Genomic DNA, 21,785 nt, shown 5'->3' with positions numbered 1-21,785 from the left:
GAGCCCCGCAGGCCGCATCTCCAGGCTGCGGCACCGGCAGCGGGGATCAGCTGCAGGGAGGAGAGCGAAGTGCATTGAGTGTCCCCGGCTGCCTGCTTCCCTTCCCCTGCTGCTCTTTCCAGCCGCGGTCCCGTGGCCGTCCCCTTCCAGGGCCTCCGTGCCCTGAAGCGCAGAGGGCTGCTCCCTGGCTGCGGCCATCCCACAGTCCCTCCTTCCTGAAGGGAAGTCCCTGAAGACCTTTGCAAAGTCCCAACCCCCACTGCAGGCTCCCCTTCTCTCCCTTTGGGTCTGCCTCTCCTTTGCTCAGATGGATTTACAACGTATGCAAATAACTGTAGGTGATTAAGCAAATGATTATGTAAATGATGCCTTCCCTGTTCTCACCCCAATTCTGGTAACACTAGGAGAAAGGAACAATCATGATTGAATCCCGCCTTCCGGGACCACAGGGATGAAACCTGAGGGCATTATGCTAAGTAAGTCAGACACAGAGAGACAAATACTGCACGATCTCACTTACACGAGGAAAAATCTACAGGAAACCAGACTTATAGAAACAGAGTAGACTGGTGGTTGCCAGGGTCCAGGAGGTGGGGAAATGGGTGAAGGTGGTCTAGTTGTAAGAACGTAGGTGGTGCCTGTTCTGGGGGATCTAACGTACAGCATGGTGACATAGTTAACAATACTGTACTTATACATACTTGAAAGTTGCTAAGAGACTAGATCTTTTTAAAAAATATATCTTTATTGATTTCAGAGAGAGGAAAGGAAAGGGAAAGAGACAAATAGAAACATCAATGATGAGAGAGTCATTGATCGGCTGCCTCCTGCACGCCCCCAACTGGGGATCGAGCCCGAAACCCGGGCATGTGCCCTGACCAGGAATCAAACCCTGATCGCCTGGATCCTAGGTCGACGCTCAACCGCTGAGCCACGCCTGGCCGGGCGAAAGTAGATCTTAAATGTTTTCAGCACAGGCACATACACACACACACACACACACACACATACACATACACATACACCTATGGTAACTACGTGAGGTGACGATGTGTTAACTAACTTTACTGTGTAATTGATTCACAATATACACGTATATCAAATCATCATATTGTATAATCTAAACTTATATAATGTTATATGTCAATTATATCTCAAGGAAGCTGAGGAAAAAATGATTAAAAGATGGAAAATAGAATCAATATATAAAAGGTAAAGGAGCTGAACTTTAATCTAAAAAAGAAAATGTAATGGCTGCTTCACAGCAAGATTCCATTTCCACAGTGGAAATGGGATCTTTGACCCTCAAATTTCCATAAAACCCTGACATCCTTAGCAAATTGTAGATTCTAACTACCTGTATTTATTGTTTCCCCATTGAAATTAATGGCTCGTAGGAAATGTTCAAGTGGACTAATTGCTATTTTTACCAATAGCTCATACTATTATATTGGTATATACAGTCTGTATTATACATTGACAAAAGTTCTGAGTTGTGTTGTGTGTTTTTTTTCAATCCTCACCCGAGGATATTTTTTCCATTGATTTTCAGAGAGAGTGAAAGAGAGAGAGGAGGAGAGAGAGAAACATCGACATGGGAGACACATTGATTGGCTGCCTCCTTCATGAGCCTGACCAGGGCAGGGGACTGAAACTGCAACCCAGGTACATACCCTTGAGCAGGAATGAAACCCAAGACCCTTCAGGCTGATGCTCTAACCAGAGCCACACTGGCCAGGACCTGAGTTTTTTAATAGACAAAATATCTTTGCAGAAAGGACCATAAATCCAACAGTTCAATTATTATTTTAAAAACTCTTGCCTGTATTTTAAAGAATTGATAAAGCTGGCTTTTCATGAACCTTTTAAGAATAAGCAATAGGATTTTTAACCAAAACAGTACTATAATAGTCACTCTTGTAGACTGAACAAAATCTATAAAAAATTATGCATATCTTATGTAATTTTTTAAGCCTGGGAAAGGTTATTGAAAGCCAAGAACGTGATGATCACTGGAAATCTAATAATTTCAAGTGCTGCTGCAGCTGAAATTCTGTCTCCAATTTCCATCTACTCAGATTGTTTATTCTTTATTAAACTGACCCACATTACATCCATGCACAAGCTCTAGGAGTCCACAGAACATTTTGTCTAAGGTTATAAAAACAAATGTTACTAAAGAACCATCATTAAATATACAAATCATATTCTATTGCTTAGTTAAAAGTGGATTCCCAAATTGGAATTTTAAAGAAACCTTCTTAGCAGCACCATCTAGTGGGGAGTGCATCAAAAAACCTATTTTCATTATACCCCATTCTTGGAAAGATTTATTTAAATTTTACTTAAAGTTTGTTCCATTTTCTGACATAGAGCTTAAATTATGAGATATTACAGAGAAACAGTTATATAACTTAAAATACAACGTTGGAGCAAAACTTACATTTTCTGCAACAGTATAGATTTCAAATTTTCATGCATTCAAATATCAAATACAGTATTCTTAAGTTTTGTATTTCTTTTTAAGTAATATTATTGTCTCAAATAAAGAGAATTTGTTAATTATACAACAAAATATAATTTTTTTAATCCTCGACCCAGGACATACTTAGAAGAAGGGAGAGAGAGAGAGAAACAGTCATCGGTTGCCCTCTGAATGTGCCCCAACTGGAGATCAAACCCACAACCCAGGTATGCGCCCTGACCAGAAATTGAACCAGCAACCTTGCAGTGCACAGGACAGTGCTCAACCAACTGAGCCACTCTAGCCGGGCAACAAAATATAATTTTATTTTTAGTTCTTTGTAAGTATTTTTTAATATAAGTCACAAATGAGGAAAAATTTTATTGGATCATGTGTTCTATAGTTAGGGGTGGGTAGGGAAGACAAAAGTTAGGTTACCAATGGAAATTTAACTTTCACATCACCTATGTTAAGCTGTAGTAGGTAGTTTTGAAATAGACAATGGGTTGGCAACCTTTTTACAGTTTTCCTTAAGTCTTTTTAAGATAGCCTGAGCTAATTCCCAGCACGCAGAACACAAGGTGTGATATTTTAGAATAGTTAGTCTCAGACAATGGGTAAATTAAGATTTTTTTTAATTATTGAATTTAATAATTGGTGACATTGGTTAATATAATTATATACATTTCGGGTGTAAAATTCTATAATACACCATCTGTATATTGTATCGTGTGTTCACCACCCCAAGTAAGATTTTTATTTCTTCAACAAATACATTGAACAGCTCCTATGTACCAGGCACTGGTCTAGTTTTCAGACACAACATATAAAACACCCAAAACGCCTGCTTTCAACGAGCTTACATTTGAAGAGGGGGCATGGAAAATAAAAATAAACAAATGTATAATGTGGCAGATAGTAATTATGCTATGGAGAAAATGTAGAGTCAAAGAGAAGGAGTATGGGGAAGGGAATGGTTGCTATTGTATGTGGGTAGTCAGAGAAGGATCTCCTAACAAGGTGACATTGGACTGCTTCAAACATACAGAGAAAATGGAAGGAGCACACTGTGCAGATAACTGAGAAAAATGAGTTTTAGATAGAATAGGAAGTGCAAAGGCCCTGGGGTGGGAGGTTGCTCGGCATATTCAGAGAACACCCAGGAGGCCAGGTTGGCCAGAGCAGAATAATCTAAGCAGAGAACTAAGAGATGAAGTCAGAGATGTAGAGGGGCTAGTTCATATAGGGCCTTTGACCTTATAAAGAATCTTGTTTTTATTCTAAAAAAGATGGGAAACCACTGGAGAATTTTGAATAGAAGAATTGCTCTGCTGTTGTGTATTAACACAGTAGGCCATAGTAAATAAAGTAAGGGCTAAAGCAGGGAGCCCAGTTACAATTGCCTCAGGTGAGAGGTAATTTAGACCCAGGTGATAGCAGAGGAGGCAACGATAAGTAGTTGTATTTGGAACATATTTGCAAGTAGAGCCACCAAGATTTGCTGATGGATTAGATGTGGAGATGGAAATAAAGAGGAGAGTCAAGGATGGCACTAAGGTTTATGTCCTGAGCAAATGGAAGGATGCAACTGCTATTTACTAAGAATGGAGCAGGCCATAGGTGAAACCTGTATTGGGGGAAACTGGCAGATATCAGGAGCTCAATTTTTAAAATGTTAAGTTTTAGATATCCATTAGACATCCAAATGTAAAGGTCAAGTAGACAGTCAAACAGGGAAGAGGTCCAGGCTGAAGGTGTGGATTTAGGAGTCTTCAACCTGCAGGTGATTTAAAGCCATGAAGACAAATGAGATCACCAAGAGGGCAGGTATACTGAGCTAAAGTCTGGGTGCTGGGGCCTTCCAGCATTTAGAGGAGAAAGAGAGAAACCAGCAGGGAAGACTAGAAGGAAGCTGGCGAGGGGAAGGAGGTCACAGTCGTGGTACCCCGGAGTCAGGTGAAGCGAGATTTCTAAGAGGGAACGATGGCTGAGTCAGGAAGGGTGGGAACCAGAACTGACCGTTGGATTGAGCCGTAAAAGAGGCACTTGGCGACCTTGGCAAAAGTAGTGTTGGTATTCTGGGGGGGGTAAAAGCCTGACGGAAGCAGGTTCACGGGAGAATGAGAGGGAAACTATAGGAAACAATAAGAATAATTAATTTAGAAGTTTTGCTGTGAAGGAAAGAAGAGAAAAGCGCCGGTAGCTGGAAGTGGAGATGGGATCAAGATTTTTTCCCAGATAGGAGAGATTTTCTTAAATAAGCTTTCTTTTAGATGGAAAAAATTACAGCTGGTTGGAAAGGAGCCATGGAGAGAGGGAAGTTGAAGCAGAAAAAAAGAGGAGAGGATTTCTGGGAGAGCGTATGTGCATGGGTGACAGTGGATGTGTCCAGAGCCCAGTGGAGGGGCTGGGTGGGGACAGGCGCACAGACGGCTCATTCGCAGGGCTAGGGGGGGAGGCAGGATAAACGGGCACAGCCGCAGAGAGGGGTAGATGGATGGGTGGGCATTAATTTTTTAGTGGCCACTCCCTCCTCTGAATTCTAGCACTAACAGTCTACATTACTCACTTGGCATGTCACACATTCTATTATCGTTTCTCTGGTTTTGAGCCTCATCTCTGCCCCCCCCCCCCCCCGCCATGATACTTCGTCGGCTTCCAGAAAGGGTCTGAGACAACTTAAATGTAATAGAGAATTATTTAAAACTACTTAGCTAAGGGCTTCAGGGAGAAAGGGGGGATATATACGCGGTTCAGGGCTGCTGCAGCTGTATGCGGAGGTCTGTTTCATTCTCAGGGGCAGTGTTATCGAGTCTGCCGAGTTACCGTCCCTAAGACCACATCCTCCCACCTGGCCTCTACCACTAAGAAAGGTGATATTTGTTTTATTTCTCAATTTATTCAGAAGCTGGCTGGTGAAGCCATTCATCGGAGACTCCCTTGAACACCCTAGGAATTTAGCCCAGGAAGAAAAGGAATATTCAGGGAACATTTTACAACTCAAGGAGATTTTGCCGATGCAGACTGTGAATTCTAGAGGACTCGGGGAGGATTCGTAAAGTTGAGGAAGACAAGGCTTCGGATTAGGAGATGTACAGGGATGAGTCCTGGTGATGAGGAATGGCTGGGAGTTTTGAGCTTCTTGTGGTGAATGATCTAAACAGAGATAAGATATGATGAGAGCAGTACAGAAAGTCTACAAGGCAGAGCTGTATATTGAAGGCTGTGATGAAATGCCCAGACCCCCTCCCCCCCGCCCCCAGTACCCAGGCACCTATTTCCCCAGCTGCTGGGAGTATCGGTTTCAGGAGAAGCTAAAGATCTGAGTCCTTCAAGGACTTTTGACCTTGGCTGAAGGTAGATGCCTTGTCCAAGGCCATGCTTCCCTTCACTCCTCCCATATCCAAAAGTAAGTGAAGATGGAGATAGAAAGGCTGAATTCCCTTGCCTCAATTCAGGCCATCTCTGAAGGGCTGTTTGGGCCTCAGAGCTCCCCAAGGGTCTGCTGAAACTTCTGCTGTATCTTCCTCAGAGTTCAACTCCTTCTGCTCAGTCATGCTTTCTTCATTCCCTTACAGGTGTTGTTCCCAGAGGCACTAGCCAGTAGATCTCCTGCACAGAAACATCTACCTCAGAGTCTTTTTCCTGGGGAACTCAGTCTATGACAATTGCTAGCAGAAGTGGTCCTAGGAACCAAACTCTAAAATGGGATTTTGGAGCTGGATCACGAACCAGCCAAGCAGCAATGAATACAGTGGTCAGTGGGGTATCAGTAGCTCCTAGCATGCTGTGACTGCACAACAGCTAAAGCTTTCATCAATGGAGAAGTTAGGATGGGTATCCTTAGGAGCTAATGAGAGCAATATCTCAGGCATTTGAGAGGTTTATAGGAAACTGTAATTACATGGAGTCAGATGGTTCTTGCTGGGGGGCTATTTCTGCATTAGAGAAACACAATAAAAGGTGTGAAGGTGACTAATTACCAACGTGAGGCGAACTGTGAAGACTGTGAACATCAGAACACTTCCCTAGCAGCATATAAAACACTAATCTGTAGTCACAGGGCAGAAAAGGCAGAGGGTCAGGCTCAGGAATTAATTACAAGGGAAGGGAAATGAAGTTGCAGAGAGGGTGGGATTCTCTTGGCAATTCTGCTCTGCCAAGGTTAGGGCCTTGCGTGGGAAGAAGTGAGACACTGTGACTTATAATTAGAACATCTGAGTCAATGAATTTGAAAATTTCAAGTTCTGAGATTCCCCTAAATGCTTTGGGCCTGCAGAAGAGGCTCACCCCATCCTTGCTGAAGACTTGTGCTCCCCACTTGTTCAAAGACAATTCCAAGGCTTCTGTCTTGCAAGATACATGCCCAGCTTAGGAAATACCACCCCCTCACACACACACCAGAACAATAATCAGAGTTAACTCACAAAATAACTCATTCGGGGAAGGGCTGAGATTACTAAGGGAGGGAAGGGTTTATTTCCTCAAGGAGCTGTAGGACCTAGCCAACACATATCAGCAGAAGCCTGGAAAGTATGCTTGGGCGCTGGATCAAGGGGGACAGGACGTAAATTTTGGTAGGGAAAACTTATCATTACGGAAACACTCTTCATGATACAGAACTCAATGCCCAGGCAAAGACTCTGGGACACATTACTAACACATTGCTAGGTTAGCTCTCGGAGGCTTGGAGAAACTGATGGCACACTTAGTAAAACAGAAATGCCAGAACTGTCATGGCCGATGGTGGAAGGAGGAATCAAAAGACTCAGAGAGCCTGGCCAGCGTGGCTCAGGGGTTGAACATCGACCTAGGATCCAGGAGATTGAGTTTCAATTCCCGGTCAGGGCACATGCCCAGGTTGTGGGCCTGATTCCCAGTAGGGGGCCTGCAGGAGGCAGCGGATCAATGACTCTCATCATTGATGTTTCTATCCCTCTCTCTCCCTCTCGCTTCTTCTTTCTGAAATCAATAAAAGATTTTTTATTTTTTTAAAGACTCAGAGAAGTGACTGGAGGCAAGAATATATGAGCAATGGCAAATAGTTTGGATGATTGGTCAGGGCCTGGACAGAGAAATATTAGAAGACAAGGGACAGCAAGAACTGGGGAATTGGGGGATGGACCTATGTGAGTAGGCACAAAGTGTGAAGAGGCGTGCATCACATGTTAGTGCCATCCAGGAAACATCTACCCCAGAAGATGAACTAAGAAACCAAGTAGATAGAGTGGCCAGGCTAGCAAACATCAACCAGGCACTATTCATTGCCTACCTTAGAACTGGCACAAGCGGCACATGAACAGAGTAGGCTTGGTTGAAGGGATGGAAGCTATACATGAGCCCAACAGAATGAGCTCCTTCCCACTCGCCAAGGCTGATCTAGTTGCAGAATGAACAACTTGCCCAAATGCTGTACTGTCCTTCAAGGAGACCAACCATCCACTTGGTGGTAAGTCGCTTACATCAGAACTCTTTGGTCAGTAGGCCAGTGATTCCTCTTGACTGGAATTGACATATGTTCCACGTGAGAGTTTTCCTTTCTTGGCTGCAGGGCTTCATTTCCAAGGACCTAGAGAAGATCTGAGCCAGTAAGACAAGAGCCTACATAATACTGCATCAGAACAAAGGCCACACTTTAAAACAAAGGTAGTGCTGAGGTGGGCATATGACCGTGGATTTCCTACTCTGATCACATCCTATACTGCCCAGAAGCTACCAGCTTCCCTAACCGAGTAATGGGATATCTCTTTGAAGGTACCACTAAAGTGCCAGCTTGGAGATGATATCCTGTGTGGACGGGGTGCCATCCTTCAGGATGCAGTTTACACCATAAATAAATAACCATTATACATATGGTGTTATGCTCCTTATGGTTAAAATAGAAGGTTATAGGAACCAAACACTGGAAGTAGAAGTGGCCTCATTTATCATCACTGCCAGTGACCTACTTGGAAAATTTTGCTTCCTGTACCAGCAACTAACGCTCTGAGATCCAGAAGTCATGGTTCTTAGAGGTGAAATGCTTTCACAAAGGACATAGTGAGAGCCTTTTTTAAAGCTCTATGTGCCATTCAGTCATTTCTGGCTTTTTGTGCCAAGGAAAGGAGTCACGATGCTGGCACAGGTAATTGACCCTGATCACAGGAGGAGGCAGGACTACAGATAAAACATCATCAAGGCGATAGAGAAACATAACTGACATAATTAACAAGCTTGATTTTGGAATCCCGTATTTATCAAACAGAATGCATAGGTAGAGTATTTATAAAAATTAATGACATGCAAAACAAAAGAAGTTTATTATACAAATATCAGAGAGTTGTTAGCATATGGGTCACTGGTTTCCAAACATTTTTTATCATGCTCTTCATTGCTGCAGTTTGGGTTCCCTGGGAAGCAGACTCTGAGGTGGAGATTAGTGAAGAGAGTGTTTAGGGAGTGCTCTTGGGATTAACACCTGTGAAATCGAAGGGAAAGAAGCCGGAATGAGCAGAGGGAGAAGTTGAGCTGCAATGCGATACTTGGCACAGTGTCACTGGGAGCTCCAGGGCTGTCAGCCCTTCAGAGCTGGGGCAAGAGGATCAGGCACTTACACCCCTGCACTGAGCAGTCATTGGATACAAGCTGCCTTTGGAAGACATTGTATCCTTGAGCAAGGCCATTCCCAAAGAAGGCCATTTTTCTGGCAGCATTCCTCACAGCCGTGAGAATAAATCTTTCTTTCCCAAATGAGGATCGAGGTAGTACATCACGTAAATTTTTAGTATACATCTCTAATATGTAGGATGTTTACAATGTATATATTTGTGCAACAATATTGACATATGTGCACATTATAAAACAATAGAATAGAAATGTATAAAAGATGAGATAATGAAATAAACAACACATTAAAACATTTTGTTAATAGGTGATGGTTTCATACTATTGGCTTCATCATAAAGGGTAGGTTATAAATCAGTAATTCTAAGAACCCTGATAATTTCAAAAACTTTTGGCAAACTTCTTGCCAAATCTGACTAAATCATTCTACCTTGTAATGGGCCTGACAAAAAGCTGATCTCAGAACTACCAGCTCCGCCATTTTCTGGTTGGTTGCTTGCATTATTTGTATTGTCTGCAACTATGCTTTCTTTCAAGGAATCTTTTGTGAGGGTTAATTAATTGTAATTAAATAATTTAGTCTAAATATCTGCTTAGCCCTGAATGCATAATTTGCAATATTTCTCAATATGCTGAAAGCGAAGGAAAGAGGGGAGACGCCACTGTCAACCTGTCTGCGTTTTGGAACTCACCCTCTCCCCCGAGGACACTTCACTCCTGACCGATGACTGTCTGAGGACAGCGGCATCCATATGTACATGGGATGTTAATTTCTTATTTTTTAGACAGAAATAGGTAGTAATAGTAGTTCTAAACATTTTCTGTCTGCACCGCTAGGGTCATCTTTCATTGCCTTGGGTAGAGGCACCCCATTTTGGAGATCTCTGATCTAGGGAGCAGAGGGTTGGTGCACCCCAGATTCAGCACCTCTGTTTTGGTCAGGCTGAGAGATACTGCTTCTCAAATTACTCTGCCTTTGTGCCATTGCTGAGCACCTTTTCTTCTAATATGTACTGTCTTTGTGAGTGTTTTTATCTCTAAGTAGGAGTCAATTTGAGGTTCGAGCAGGCCTGTGAACTGCTTCCTACTAGATGTTGATTTAAAGTCCTATTCTCAGGTTCTTACTGGTGTCTCCATGAACTGCCAACAACAATTAAATGTGAAACATCACATAAAAATTTAAAAGTAATTCAACATGGAGTTGAAAACCACATCACACTGGCAAAAAAATTTTTCTTAAAAAAAAAGAAATCCTGTTTAATAATGAGGCTAGATTCTCAAACCTGTGCATCAGAATTACCTATGACACTGAGGAAAACAAAAGCAAATACAAAAACAAAAAAAGCAACCACCACTAAATCTTGGACCCCACCTGCATCAGTTAGGGTTATGGGCAGCTGCGAGTATTTAAACACATATAGTAGCACTGGCTTACCCAGGATAGGAATTGATCTCTCTCACATAAATGACTATTGGAAGGCAGGGGGGCAAGAGGCCCTCAGGGACCAAGCCCTTCATAGCCCTCTGTATGGTGTATGGGAACATGGGCCCCTCCCAAGCTCCAACTCCCCCTCCCACCTTGTGGGAATACAGTGAGGCCGTCTGGAAGCAGAGTGTAAGCAGGCTTGGGAGCCGGCCCAGCTCCTCAGTCAAGGGAGAAACTGCTTCTGAGTGTGAGCCGGGACTGCAAAGAAACAGCTTGCGTTTTGATTTCACACCACCACCCTGCATGCCCTGTTTGCTTTGTTTTCTGTATAACCCTATACTGGGAAAGTTTGGATTGTGGAAACTTTACTGCCCTTCCCCTCCCCCTCCCCCTCCCCCAGATATGATAGAAACTTTACTGGCTGCTTCCCCTTCCTCCCCCTGGTGTGCACCTAAGTCCTAATAGACCCATGTCTTTCACAGCTAGTCCTCCAGCTGATTTCTTTGGAATCGACAAACAACATGCTGAAGTTTTCTCAGACCTCGGCTCTTTGCATAACACCCTCCATTCTGCCATCCCTAGGGCATCACCTTTGTCCTCGTGGCCCAGTACAGTGGGTCAAACTCCTGCCATCACATCTGTGTTCCAGGCAGCAATATCGAGGATAGACAAAAAAGAAAGTCAAGAATGTGCACCATCTGACTCTCAAGGTAGGTCCTCGAAAACTGCCACAGGACACTTCCACTTACATCCTGTTGTCTGGATCTTAGTCACATGTTCACAACTGGATGCAAGAGAAGCTGACAAATATATTTTGAGTAACCAAATGCTCATCTAAAAATCTGGAAGTTTATTACTGCAGAAGAGAAACATTGGGGTTACAGCCAACAGTCTCTGGCAAAATGTACAAATCAACAGCTCTCTGGGCCCCAGCAGGCTTCAGGAATCCAGTGCACTTATGACTTGGTTGGAGAAGGTTTTGCCCTAACTCATCCCAAGGTTCTCACCTTATGGCTAGAATTAGCAAGTGCTCCTGTTAGCACTGCTTCCTCTCAGAGAAGGCGGAATAACCCTAACTGGGAAATATGTGCACAAGACAGATTACATCAGCTCTGCTTGTGGCATTTTATCAGGTGCTTTCAGGTACTCATTCTGCCCGGCTATTTTAAGTTTAGGGAAAGGGAAAGGAAAATATTACAACTGAAATGCTCTGAAATTCCTTGAACAAGAATTAAAAGTCCTATGCAATCGCTCTCATGTTTTTCTTTCTCCTGGTGCTGGGGGGGGAAACTAAGAACAGACAAGGTGTAATCTTTCTAAAAATGTGGTCCCATTGGGGACATCAATCTAAATGGAGACTTTCCCTCTACTCTTGTTAACTAACTTTTGTTTAGAAAGGTACTTAGAGCAATAAACAGCAGAGAGAGTTTTGGGCTTGAAGTTTGTATACAACATGCCCTGGAAACAATACTGGGGTTTACACAACTCTAGGAGATGCTATTCACATTATTTCTATGACCACAGTATGAAATGGTGTCCCTCAGAGTTGTGTAATGCAGTTGTCCTGCCAGAAAACGGTGTAAGTTGTCTCGAAATATATATATATAAGCCGGAAAAATAAGCAGATGGCACTGATCATCCCAAGGGTAGTCAAAGACTTTTGTTCTCGTGGAAAGCTGCTTTTAAACATAGTTCAGTGAACTTGATTTATATTAAGCTCATCAGTGGCAGCCAAAAGGACTAGAACAATCTAGTGAACCCACAATATTTCTGATTTATAGGGGTCTCTTTTAAGGACAGATGTGAGACCCCAGAAATTCCAGGTACCTACAGTATGTAGAGTATGATCTGCATGTGCCATCCTGTAACATCGTTAATCAGGGGAGTTTAGGGTCCCTCACTTTATCGCTCTCACACACACCTGCTCCTGCCGGAAATGAGTAAGTAGGTAGCAACTGCAGCTGCACAGTGTCGTTACTGATTAAAGTGACATCATTAGTCTCATCTTTAAAGCTGGAGTATTATGGCAAAGCTTCAAGGGTGCTTCTAATATATCGTTCTCATCAGAGTGAATTACCATTAGAATACATTTTTAAAATGTCATTCAGAAGCTTTTTTTAAAAAAAATAGGTAGCTTTAAAATTATTAACAACAACAAAATAAGCCTTTTAAGCAAGTGCGTTTTCAAGGATGAGATAGTATATGCTGGAAAGGTTTCATTATATTGTTTTATGAGGACCCAACAAATTAGAATTAGGTTTGCCTCCTTTGATATAAAATAAAAATAAACTTATATTTCTTCTTCCCGTTTTACTTATATATAAAGTGTTCGTCTGTAACCTTTATTGGATCATAAACACTTATGAGAATATGGTATCTGCTAAGAAATGCATTCAGATACATATACACAAACATTAGCATAAAATTTCAGGGATTATTAACTCATAAAACCTATTCATAGACACTCTACTCTCAAAGCCCTGATATAGAAGATAGTGTAGGGTAAAAATGAATTTTAAGAACTCAAAATAAAATCCACTAAAGGTCTAAAGAAGAAAAAGTTAATGTGTGTGTGTGTGTGTTTATATTAATTTGAAAAGAATTCACTTTGGAGACAAAGTTACTACTTTCAGGAATCTTTTCTATTGATGTCTTTAATTTCAAGGACAAATTTATATAAACTCCAGCAATATACATCTTAAAAATTATTCTAAAATGGACTGCAATTCAAGGCCCACTTTAGGGGGGTATTTTGTATTTTTGTTGTTTTTACAATGAAAAGCGTAGTATATTCATTCAAGATTTCTCTATCAGAACTTTTGATAGTTTTGTTTGAGTTCACAGGTGAAAATATTGTGAAAACAGCATCACACTGAAGGATAACAATCTGAGCCCATTTATTTATTAAAAACTTTATTGAGATCCATAATTAAACACCATAAAATTAATCCATTTAAGGTATACAACTCAGTGGTTTTTAGTAGAGTCACAGACTTATGTAATCATCACAATAATTTCAAAACATTTTCATTAACAGAAATCCTATACCATTCCTCACCCCAAATCATTCCAGCCTTAGGCAGCCTCTAATCTGCTTCCTGTTTCTATAGATTTGCCTATTCTGAACATTTTATATAAATGTTCATACAGTATGTGGCCTTTTGTGATTGGGTTCTTTCACTTAGCAAAATATTTTCAAGACATTTTGTAGCATGTATCAGTACTTCATCTCTTTTTATGGCCAAATATTTTATTGTATGGCTACTCCACACTTTGTTTATCCATCCATCAGTGATGGATATTTCATTTGTTTCCAATTTGGGCTATTATGAATAATTCTGCTCTAAACATTTGTGTACAAGTTTTTGTGTTGACCAAGCCCTCAACTGTTAACCACACAAAACATTAAATGAGAAGTCTTATAATTATAACAAAATTATACAAAATTTGTTTTGTAACAATTTTAGATTTTTCAAGACTCAACCATTTTCACATCCAATATCATCAAGGCTTATCATGACAGGAAAACTGGCATCGTTACAGAATCTAAATCTAACACAGAATCAGAGGAGGTTAGATGTTCTCCAAGATCCCTTCTCACACTAAGTCAACAACCTACTGCTTATTATCTATTATTTTTCTGTGAACAGAAGAGTAAAGAAAGACCAAGACATCCCCTCATCTTGAGGAAACTATCAACAAACAATAGAGTCCCTTGCAGGCAACAAGCACAACTGTGCACATGCGTGACTGGGCCTCAGACAGGAGCAATATGTTGAACACGACTTGTCAAGCTACTCTGAGTTCCCCATTCTGGTCTGAAGTACTTGGACCCTCAGCAGTTTCCAACTGTGTCTTGCCTACAACTTCAACTCTGTTCTGTCTTTGATACCCTGCCTCTCCTTGGGCAGTTTTCATGTTCACCGACAGAGACCCTCACTGCTGACTCTACCCTGCCAACTATCTCCACTCCACCTCCGAGACTATTGACTGAACTTCATCACAGGTATCTATGCTGGATTAATGCCCGTCTGGGCTCTAGGTCTGCCAAGTGCTGTGCAAGATGCTCAGGGGAGGCACAATGAATGTTTGTTGAATGAAGGATCCATGAGATTTCCTATCAGTGCTATGTGTGTGAGTCTGACAGGAGTCAAAATTAATTTATAACTTAGTTGCTTTTATCAGTTATTAATTGATTACATATTTCTCCAATGATAAAGGCACTTGGGAACTTCAACTTATTCCTGAGGCTCTCTTCTCAGCTGTTAAGGTATTAACATGAGTTTATTCATTGAGATTGAAATAGTTTATCTGATAGGGACAGATTCAGAGGCATAGGAAGCACATCAGTGAATATGTGACCCATTAGAATCATCAGACAGAAGACCCAAAGAGGAGGCTTAGCCGATTATTTCTTTAACTTTGTATTTCAGAGCATTCTTAATTTGGACCTTTGGATTTAATGTCAATAAAATTCAGGGAGCGTTACCTGATGCCAGCATGTGAAGTGCATAACCTGAAAGGCCGAATCACAATTTACTGATGGGGGGTCCTGCCAAGCTTTGCCATTCTTTCAGAGGAGGATTTCCTTGGGAAGCCAATTTTTTCAGATAGTCACAAGGCTCTAGTTGGGGAATATCAGGATTCTGCCTGTAATATTTCTGCAACTTCTCTAGCACTGTGGGCAACCCAACTGTGGAGGCATAAAACATGGGCCCACCCTTGTGCCTTGGCCATCCATACCCATGTAAGTAGATAACATCAATGTGCTCTGGGCTAGCAGCTATCCCACCTTCCAAGATACGGAATGCTTCATTAATGAGTGAATATAAACAACGCTCAAGAATCTCATCCTTGCTAATGACACGTGGTTCAATGCGATACGTTTCCCTGTACTGTGACAGAAATTTGGAAATCCAGGGATCAGGCTTGTGAATCCTGCCCAATGGCTTGTCATATTGGTACCAACCCTTACCTGTCTTCTGGCCAAATCGTCCTGATTCGCAGAGCATATCAGGAATTGGGCAGTATCTCCTGCCGCCTCGCTTTCGGGCAGGAGTCCCTGGAGGCAGTGTAGGTCCAGTAAGACCTTGCCCCTTCCGAGACTTCCAACCCACATCTAACCCAGCAAGATCAGATACCCTAAAAGGTCCCATTTTGAAACCAAAGTCTTCCAGCACCTCATCTATCTCCTCTGGCTTACTGCCATCTTCCAACAAGAAATATGACTGATTGTAATAAGGATTCAACATTCGATTCCCAACAAATCCAAAACAGTTGCCTACAACTACTCCAAATTTTTTAATCTTTTTTGATAAGTTCATAGCAGTGGCAATAGTAGTGGGGGAAGAGTATCGGCTGGGAATAACCTCTAACAACTTCATGACGTGAGCTGGGGAGAAGAAATGGGTGCCAATGACCAAGTGAGGACGATCAGTGGCTGAGGCAATCTCATCAATGTCCAGGGCTGATGTGTTGGTGCACAAAAAAGCTTCTGGCTTGCACACAGCTGACAGTTGAGCAAAGACCTGCTTCTTCAGGCTCATTTCCTCGAACACTGCTTCAATGACTAAATCCACACTACTTAGCTCCTTCATAGATGTAGTTAACCTGGGTTTTGGTCCTGACAAAGTGTGGCCACTCTGCTGCATTTTGGATCCTTCCTTTTCCAAGATGGAGGTTATTATCCTGTTTGCAGTTTCTAGCTGCTTCTTGTCTGATTCTACGGCAATCACAGGAATCTTGGCTTTTGCAAGAGAAATGACAATGCCTCGGCCCATTGTTCCCAGACCTGTAAATAAGAGTAAAGGAGATAAAAATGATTCAATGGTATTGAGAACTGGAAAATTACTCAGTGGATTCAAGGCTTCTGTGGAAATGTGGTGAAAAGGTGAGACGTCAAATGTCAGGGTAAGGAAAAGCCCTATACTGAGGCCATTGATGTGGGTCATAGAAGTGAAGTGAGGTGCATGTCACTGGATCTGAGGAGGTAAAGGAACCTCAAGCAGCAGGGCTCCAGGAACTGTCCACACAGACGATGGAGACAATCAGGATGGCAGCAGGATTTAGGCCCAATTGGATAACTGTGAGCAGGTACCGAAACTGTCAGCAAATGCGAGTGAGCAATGACAGTAATGAGGAGGGATAGAGAGACTGAAATAGATGGCAGGACCACAGAGGAGACTGTCCTGAAAGGAACAATGGCCTGAAAGAGGAATTGGCAGTGACGCTGAGGTCCATGAAGTATGGGAGAAGCAGTACCATTCTCTTGAGAGGGCTGCAGGAGAAGCAGGTGCCCAGGGTAAGCCAGGATTCAAGTAGAAGACAGATGAGGGAGCCATCAGTGAAGCAGGTGAGGCTGTAGGAAAGTTCCAGAGGGCACAGGGCACGGGGGAGACTGCATCACAAAGACGAAACGCAGAGCAGTGTGGGGATGAACACAAAGAAGGTGAAACAACCGAACTCAGCTTATTTCTATCCATGTTGTCTTCTGTATGTTTAAAACATGTTTTTTTTCCTCAAATACTTTTCAGAGCAATGTGGCGTATACTTAAAAAAAACCCACGAACTTCAATCTTTTAAACATTCCATGCCAGATTACCCGAAGCCTTTTTTAAAAGGCTAACAAAGGAGAAATAGGGAATCTCTCAAACAATGGTTAACAAGCAATACCGATAAACTTGTTTGGCTATTATTTTGCATTAGTTACTCTTGACTTGAAGGAATATAGGGAAGAAGAAACAAGTAGGTATACAACCAGAAACAAATACTGATGTTGCTGAAAGATTACAAAAAAAGGAACACTCATAATTTCTTTGTCACACTATTTATCCGCCTCCTTAAGAAATCATAAGTGAGCATTCGGTGCTGGAAGGAGGACAATGTGTTTGTATTAAAGACATACCATTTTATAACTAGCAATTTGCAGAGCTTAATCCCTTCCCCCTTTTCACCCATCTCCCAAAGCCCCTCCCATTTGGCAACCATCAAAATGTTCTCTGTGTCTATGAGTTTGTTTCTGTTTTACATGTTCATTTATTTTGTTTTTTAGATTCTACATATATGTAAAATCGCATGATATTTGTCTTTCTCTGTCTAACTTGTTTTAGTTAGCATAATACCCTCTGGGTCCATCTATGTTGTCGCAAACGGTAAGGTTGCATTCTTTTTTATGACTGAGTAGTATTCCATGGTATATAGTATGTACCACTATGGTTGGTGTCAGATGGGTACTAGATTTATCAGGGTTATTACTTTGTAAGTTATATAAATGTCTAATCACTATGTTGTACACCCGAAACTAATACAATATTGTATGCCAAATGTAATTGAAAATTTTAAAAAGACATACTATTTTATACTAAAACTTGACTGAGATAACAGATTAAGAAGATGTATAGAGTGGGCTCTTTCCCTCCAGGTTGGGTAGGGTGCTAAAGAACTGGGTGAGGGTTAAGAAAGTTGATGCTTTTAGTAAACTATGAACCTCTTTCCGCAAAAGATTGTACATGAACTGAAACATATAACATTTTGATTCCCATTTCACAGGGTTTAAAATCCACAAAAGACCATTCTTGGGCCAAGACGAAGAGCGAGTGAAGCTTAGAAAAGTGGCCCAAAGAGATCAATCAGAGAGCTAGCTTTTGAGGAAAGAAGGCATTTATTTGGGAAAATTCCAGGTGTCAAAAGTAGGGAAGCTCTACTGTTTCAGGGTTCAAATGGATTTGAGATAGTGATTTTGAATGAGGAGAAGTGAATGGTTCTAGGGACCAGAAAGACAGAGACTTCATTCCAAATGCCTAGCTGTAAGAGTGACAGAACACACCTTAAAATGTGGGAGAAAAAGAGACATCTGTAATATTTTAAACAAAAAAAAAATTAAAAAAAAAAAAGTGGTACAAATGATAATCACTGTTGGGAAATCCAGGAGTGACAGATTCACATAAGGAAGAGGTTGGGATAAATGAAAAATGCCCAGAGTCTGGATTCAGACAGACCTAGTGTCAGATTCTCACGCCACTTGTGCTTAGCTCTTTGTTGAGAAGATCTGTTCTCTAGGCCTCACACGTAAAATGAAGATAGTTCATGGGCTGGGTTGAAAATTAAGTTAGCTAACACATGTAATATATCTAGCATAGAACCTGGCACCAGGTGGCCCTAAGCGAATGGTGGCAGCACTTCACACGTGCAGGTTTGGAGAAGGACATTAACGACCCCATGTTCTTACCGAGAACGCCAACCGAGGAGATGGGCCGGGCCGACGCTGTTTTCCAGGATGCTCCAGAAGGAACTGACCACTTGTTCACCTTCCTCTCAGCCAGGAACGCATATTGCAGGGCTCTGGCCTGCCCTGACTGCCGAAGGTACATAAACAGCTCCTCCTCCTTCTTGATGCCCACCTCATAGGGGTACTGGGCGGCAGCCTGGACTGCTCGGACACAGGTCTCCTGGGAAAGGCACCCAGGGTGCTGCTTCCGCATCTTCATTAGGGCTTCGCTGAAAATACAGTCCATGTTGGGCAAGCTCTGGACGGGTCTGTTGCAGAGTCTACGGGATTCTAGAGGCTGATCTGAAAGAAATAAGAAAGAAAATCAGGTCTTTGGAAATGTTCCTTACATTAAGGGAAAATGAATCAATAATAATAGTGATAATAATCTGCTCAAATTCAAAGTACAAAATTAAATGCTCTTCAACAAGATATTTAATGTAACATGAATACCAAACTCTCTAACATCTTTGCAACTCAGTTCCATGAGAATTTAATGGATCCAAAGCAATTTCAAGTTACCTAATTCAGGCATAAAAGCAGAATTTTCCTATTGTTCCAATTTTATAATAGATTAAATATTAATCTGTCAGTCACTTCAAGGAAAATAGCTCTGAGCTAATAATATTTTAGATTCAAGGCAGTTTCAACTTGATTCTCAATAGTAACAAAAACTTAAAAATACCTAGAGAAGAAGACAGTGTGATACTGGTATAAGGATAAACATACAAATCAATGAAAGAGCTGAGAACTCTCTTTCCTTATAATTGTGGCCAATTCATTTCAACAAAGGTGCCAAAATAATTCACAGAGAAAAAGGAAAAGTTCTTTCAAAGAATAGCTCTAAGACAACTGGATATCCATATGCAAAAATAAATAAATAAGAAACTTAGATCCTTATCTAACACCATATATAAAAATTAACTCAAAATGGATCATAAATCTAAATTGAAGAGCTAAAACTATAAAAATTTCTAGAAAAGCATAGAGAAAAATCTTCGTGACCTTGGGTTAGGCAAAGTGTTTTCAGCATGATCCATGAAAGAAAAATCAATTGATTAATTAGACTTTATTAAAACTAAAAACTTTTGTACTTCACAGAACATCATTAAGAAAATGAAATGATAAGCCACAGAATGGAAGAAAATATGCCCACCCCACCCCTCCACCAAATGTCCACTTCCCAATCCCAGAGCCTAGGAGCTTATTACCTCACATGGCAAAGGGACTCTACAGAGGTGATTAAGGTTAAAGACCTTGAGATGCAGAGATTATCCTGTATTACCCAGGTTGGCCCAATCTAATCATAGGAGTCCTTAAAAGAGGAGAACCTTTCCTGGCTATAATGAGGAAGAGATTTGATAAGAAAGGGTCAGAAAGATGCAACATGGAAAACACTCAACCTATTGGGGATGATGTGACTTTGAAGATGGAGGAAGGGGGCTAAGAACTGAGAACGACCATGGCCTCTAGAAGCTAGGGACAGCCCTCAGCTTACAACCAGCAAGAACACAGGGACATTGGTCCTACAACACAAGCTACTGAATTCTGCCAACAATGGATTCTCCCCTACAACCTCCAGAAAGGAGTGAAGCTGCTGACACCAGGATTTTTGCCCAGTAAGAGCCCTACTGGACTTTTGACCTATAGACCAGTAAAAAATAAATTTGGGTTGATTAAACTAAGCTTGTGGTAATGTATTATCAAAGCAATAGAAAACGAATACAATTTGAAAATCAAATATCTAATAAGGATCTTTATCTGCAATATATAAAGGACTCTGATGACTCAATAATAAGAGGGCAAACACCCCAATTTTTTAAACGGGCAAAAATTGAGTGCCTTTTTTCACCAAAGGGGATATACAAACGGCTAATAAGCATATGAAAAGATGTTTAACACCATTAGTCATTAGAGAAATGAAAATTCAAACCACAATGAACGTGTAGGCAGGTTCTAAACAACCTCATTTCTGAGACTGAAGTACAAAAATCTCACCTTCTCTTGCGCTCTCACTTCCTCACTCTGATGGAAGCCAGTTGCCATGTGTGAGCTGCCCTTTGTTGAAACCCATGTAGCAGAGCTGAAGGAGGCTTTCAGCCAACAGCCAGACAGGAACTGAGGCGCTTAGTTTAATGGACAATAAGGAACTGAATTCTGTTAACACCCAGGGGAGCTTGGAAGCAGATCCTCTCTCCCAGTCTAGCCTTGAGATGAATACAATCCTTGCAACACCCTTGAATGTAACGTTCTGTGAAATCCTAAACCAGAGGACTTAGCTAACCATGCCCAGATTCCTGACCCAAGAAAACTGTAAGATTTTAATAAATGTTTGATTTTACGCAGCTAAATTTTGGGGTAATTTGTTATGCAGCTATATATAACTAATACAGACCCGCTAAAATGACTATAAGACATCAGTATCAAATGTTGGTAATGATGTGGCGTAACTGGAACCTTCATACATTGCTTGTGAGAATGTAAAATAGTACATCCACTTTAGAAATCAGTTTGACGGTTTCTTAAAAAGATAACATAAACTTATTGTTCAACCCAACAATTTCACTCTTAGGAATCCACCCAAGGGAAATGAAAACATACATCTATATAAAACTTATATGAATATTCATAGCAGCATTATTCCTAAGAGCTCAAAGCTGAAAACAATCTTAATGTCCATCAGCTGATAAATGAAGAAAATGTGGTATAGCCTGGCCGGTGTGGCTCAGCAGTTGAGCACTGACCTAGGACCTAGGAGATCAAGGTCTAATTCCCAGTCAAGGCACATGCCCAGGTTGCGGGCTTGATCCACAGTGGGGGGCAACTGATCAATGACTCCTTCTCGTCACTGATGTTTCTCTCTCTCTCTCCCCCTCTCCCTTCCTCTCTCTGAAATCAATAAAGATATATTGAGAAAAAAAAGAAAGAAAATGTGGTATAGCCATACAATGGAACACAACTCAGCAATAAAAGAAATAAATTACTGCTACATAGTACAGATGAACCTCAAAAACATTATACTACCT

General features: G+C 41.4%; 1 protein-coding gene across 1 annotated transcript in view; it reads right to left on the bottom strand.

The window, feature by feature from the left end:
- Positions 1–13,389: 13,389 nt before the first annotated feature.
- The window catches only part of EHHADH (enoyl-CoA hydratase and 3-hydroxyacyl CoA dehydrogenase), a 32,757-nt gene continuing 24,361 nt past the window's right edge, over positions 13,390–21,785 (bottom strand). Inside the window, exons 6-7 of the mRNA XM_016200095.2 lie at positions 18,721–19,062; positions 13,390–16,284 (exon numbers count right to left, since the gene is read on the bottom strand). Coding sequence (XP_016055581.2) covers positions 15,023–16,284; positions 18,721–19,062 — 1,604 coding nt within the window. The 3' untranslated portion in view covers positions 13,390–15,022. The remainder of the gene's footprint in view (positions 16,285–18,720; positions 19,063–21,785) is intronic.

Source organism: Miniopterus natalensis, chromosome 6 (genome assembly GCF_054644295.1).
Source record: "Miniopterus natalensis isolate mMinNat1 chromosome 6, mMinNat1.hap1, whole genome shotgun sequence".
NCBI lineage: Eukaryota > Metazoa > Chordata > Mammalia > Chiroptera > Miniopteridae > Miniopterus > Miniopterus natalensis.
The sequence above is the reverse complement of the archived record's forward strand: the minus strand, read 5'-3'. Positions and strand labels throughout refer to the sequence as shown.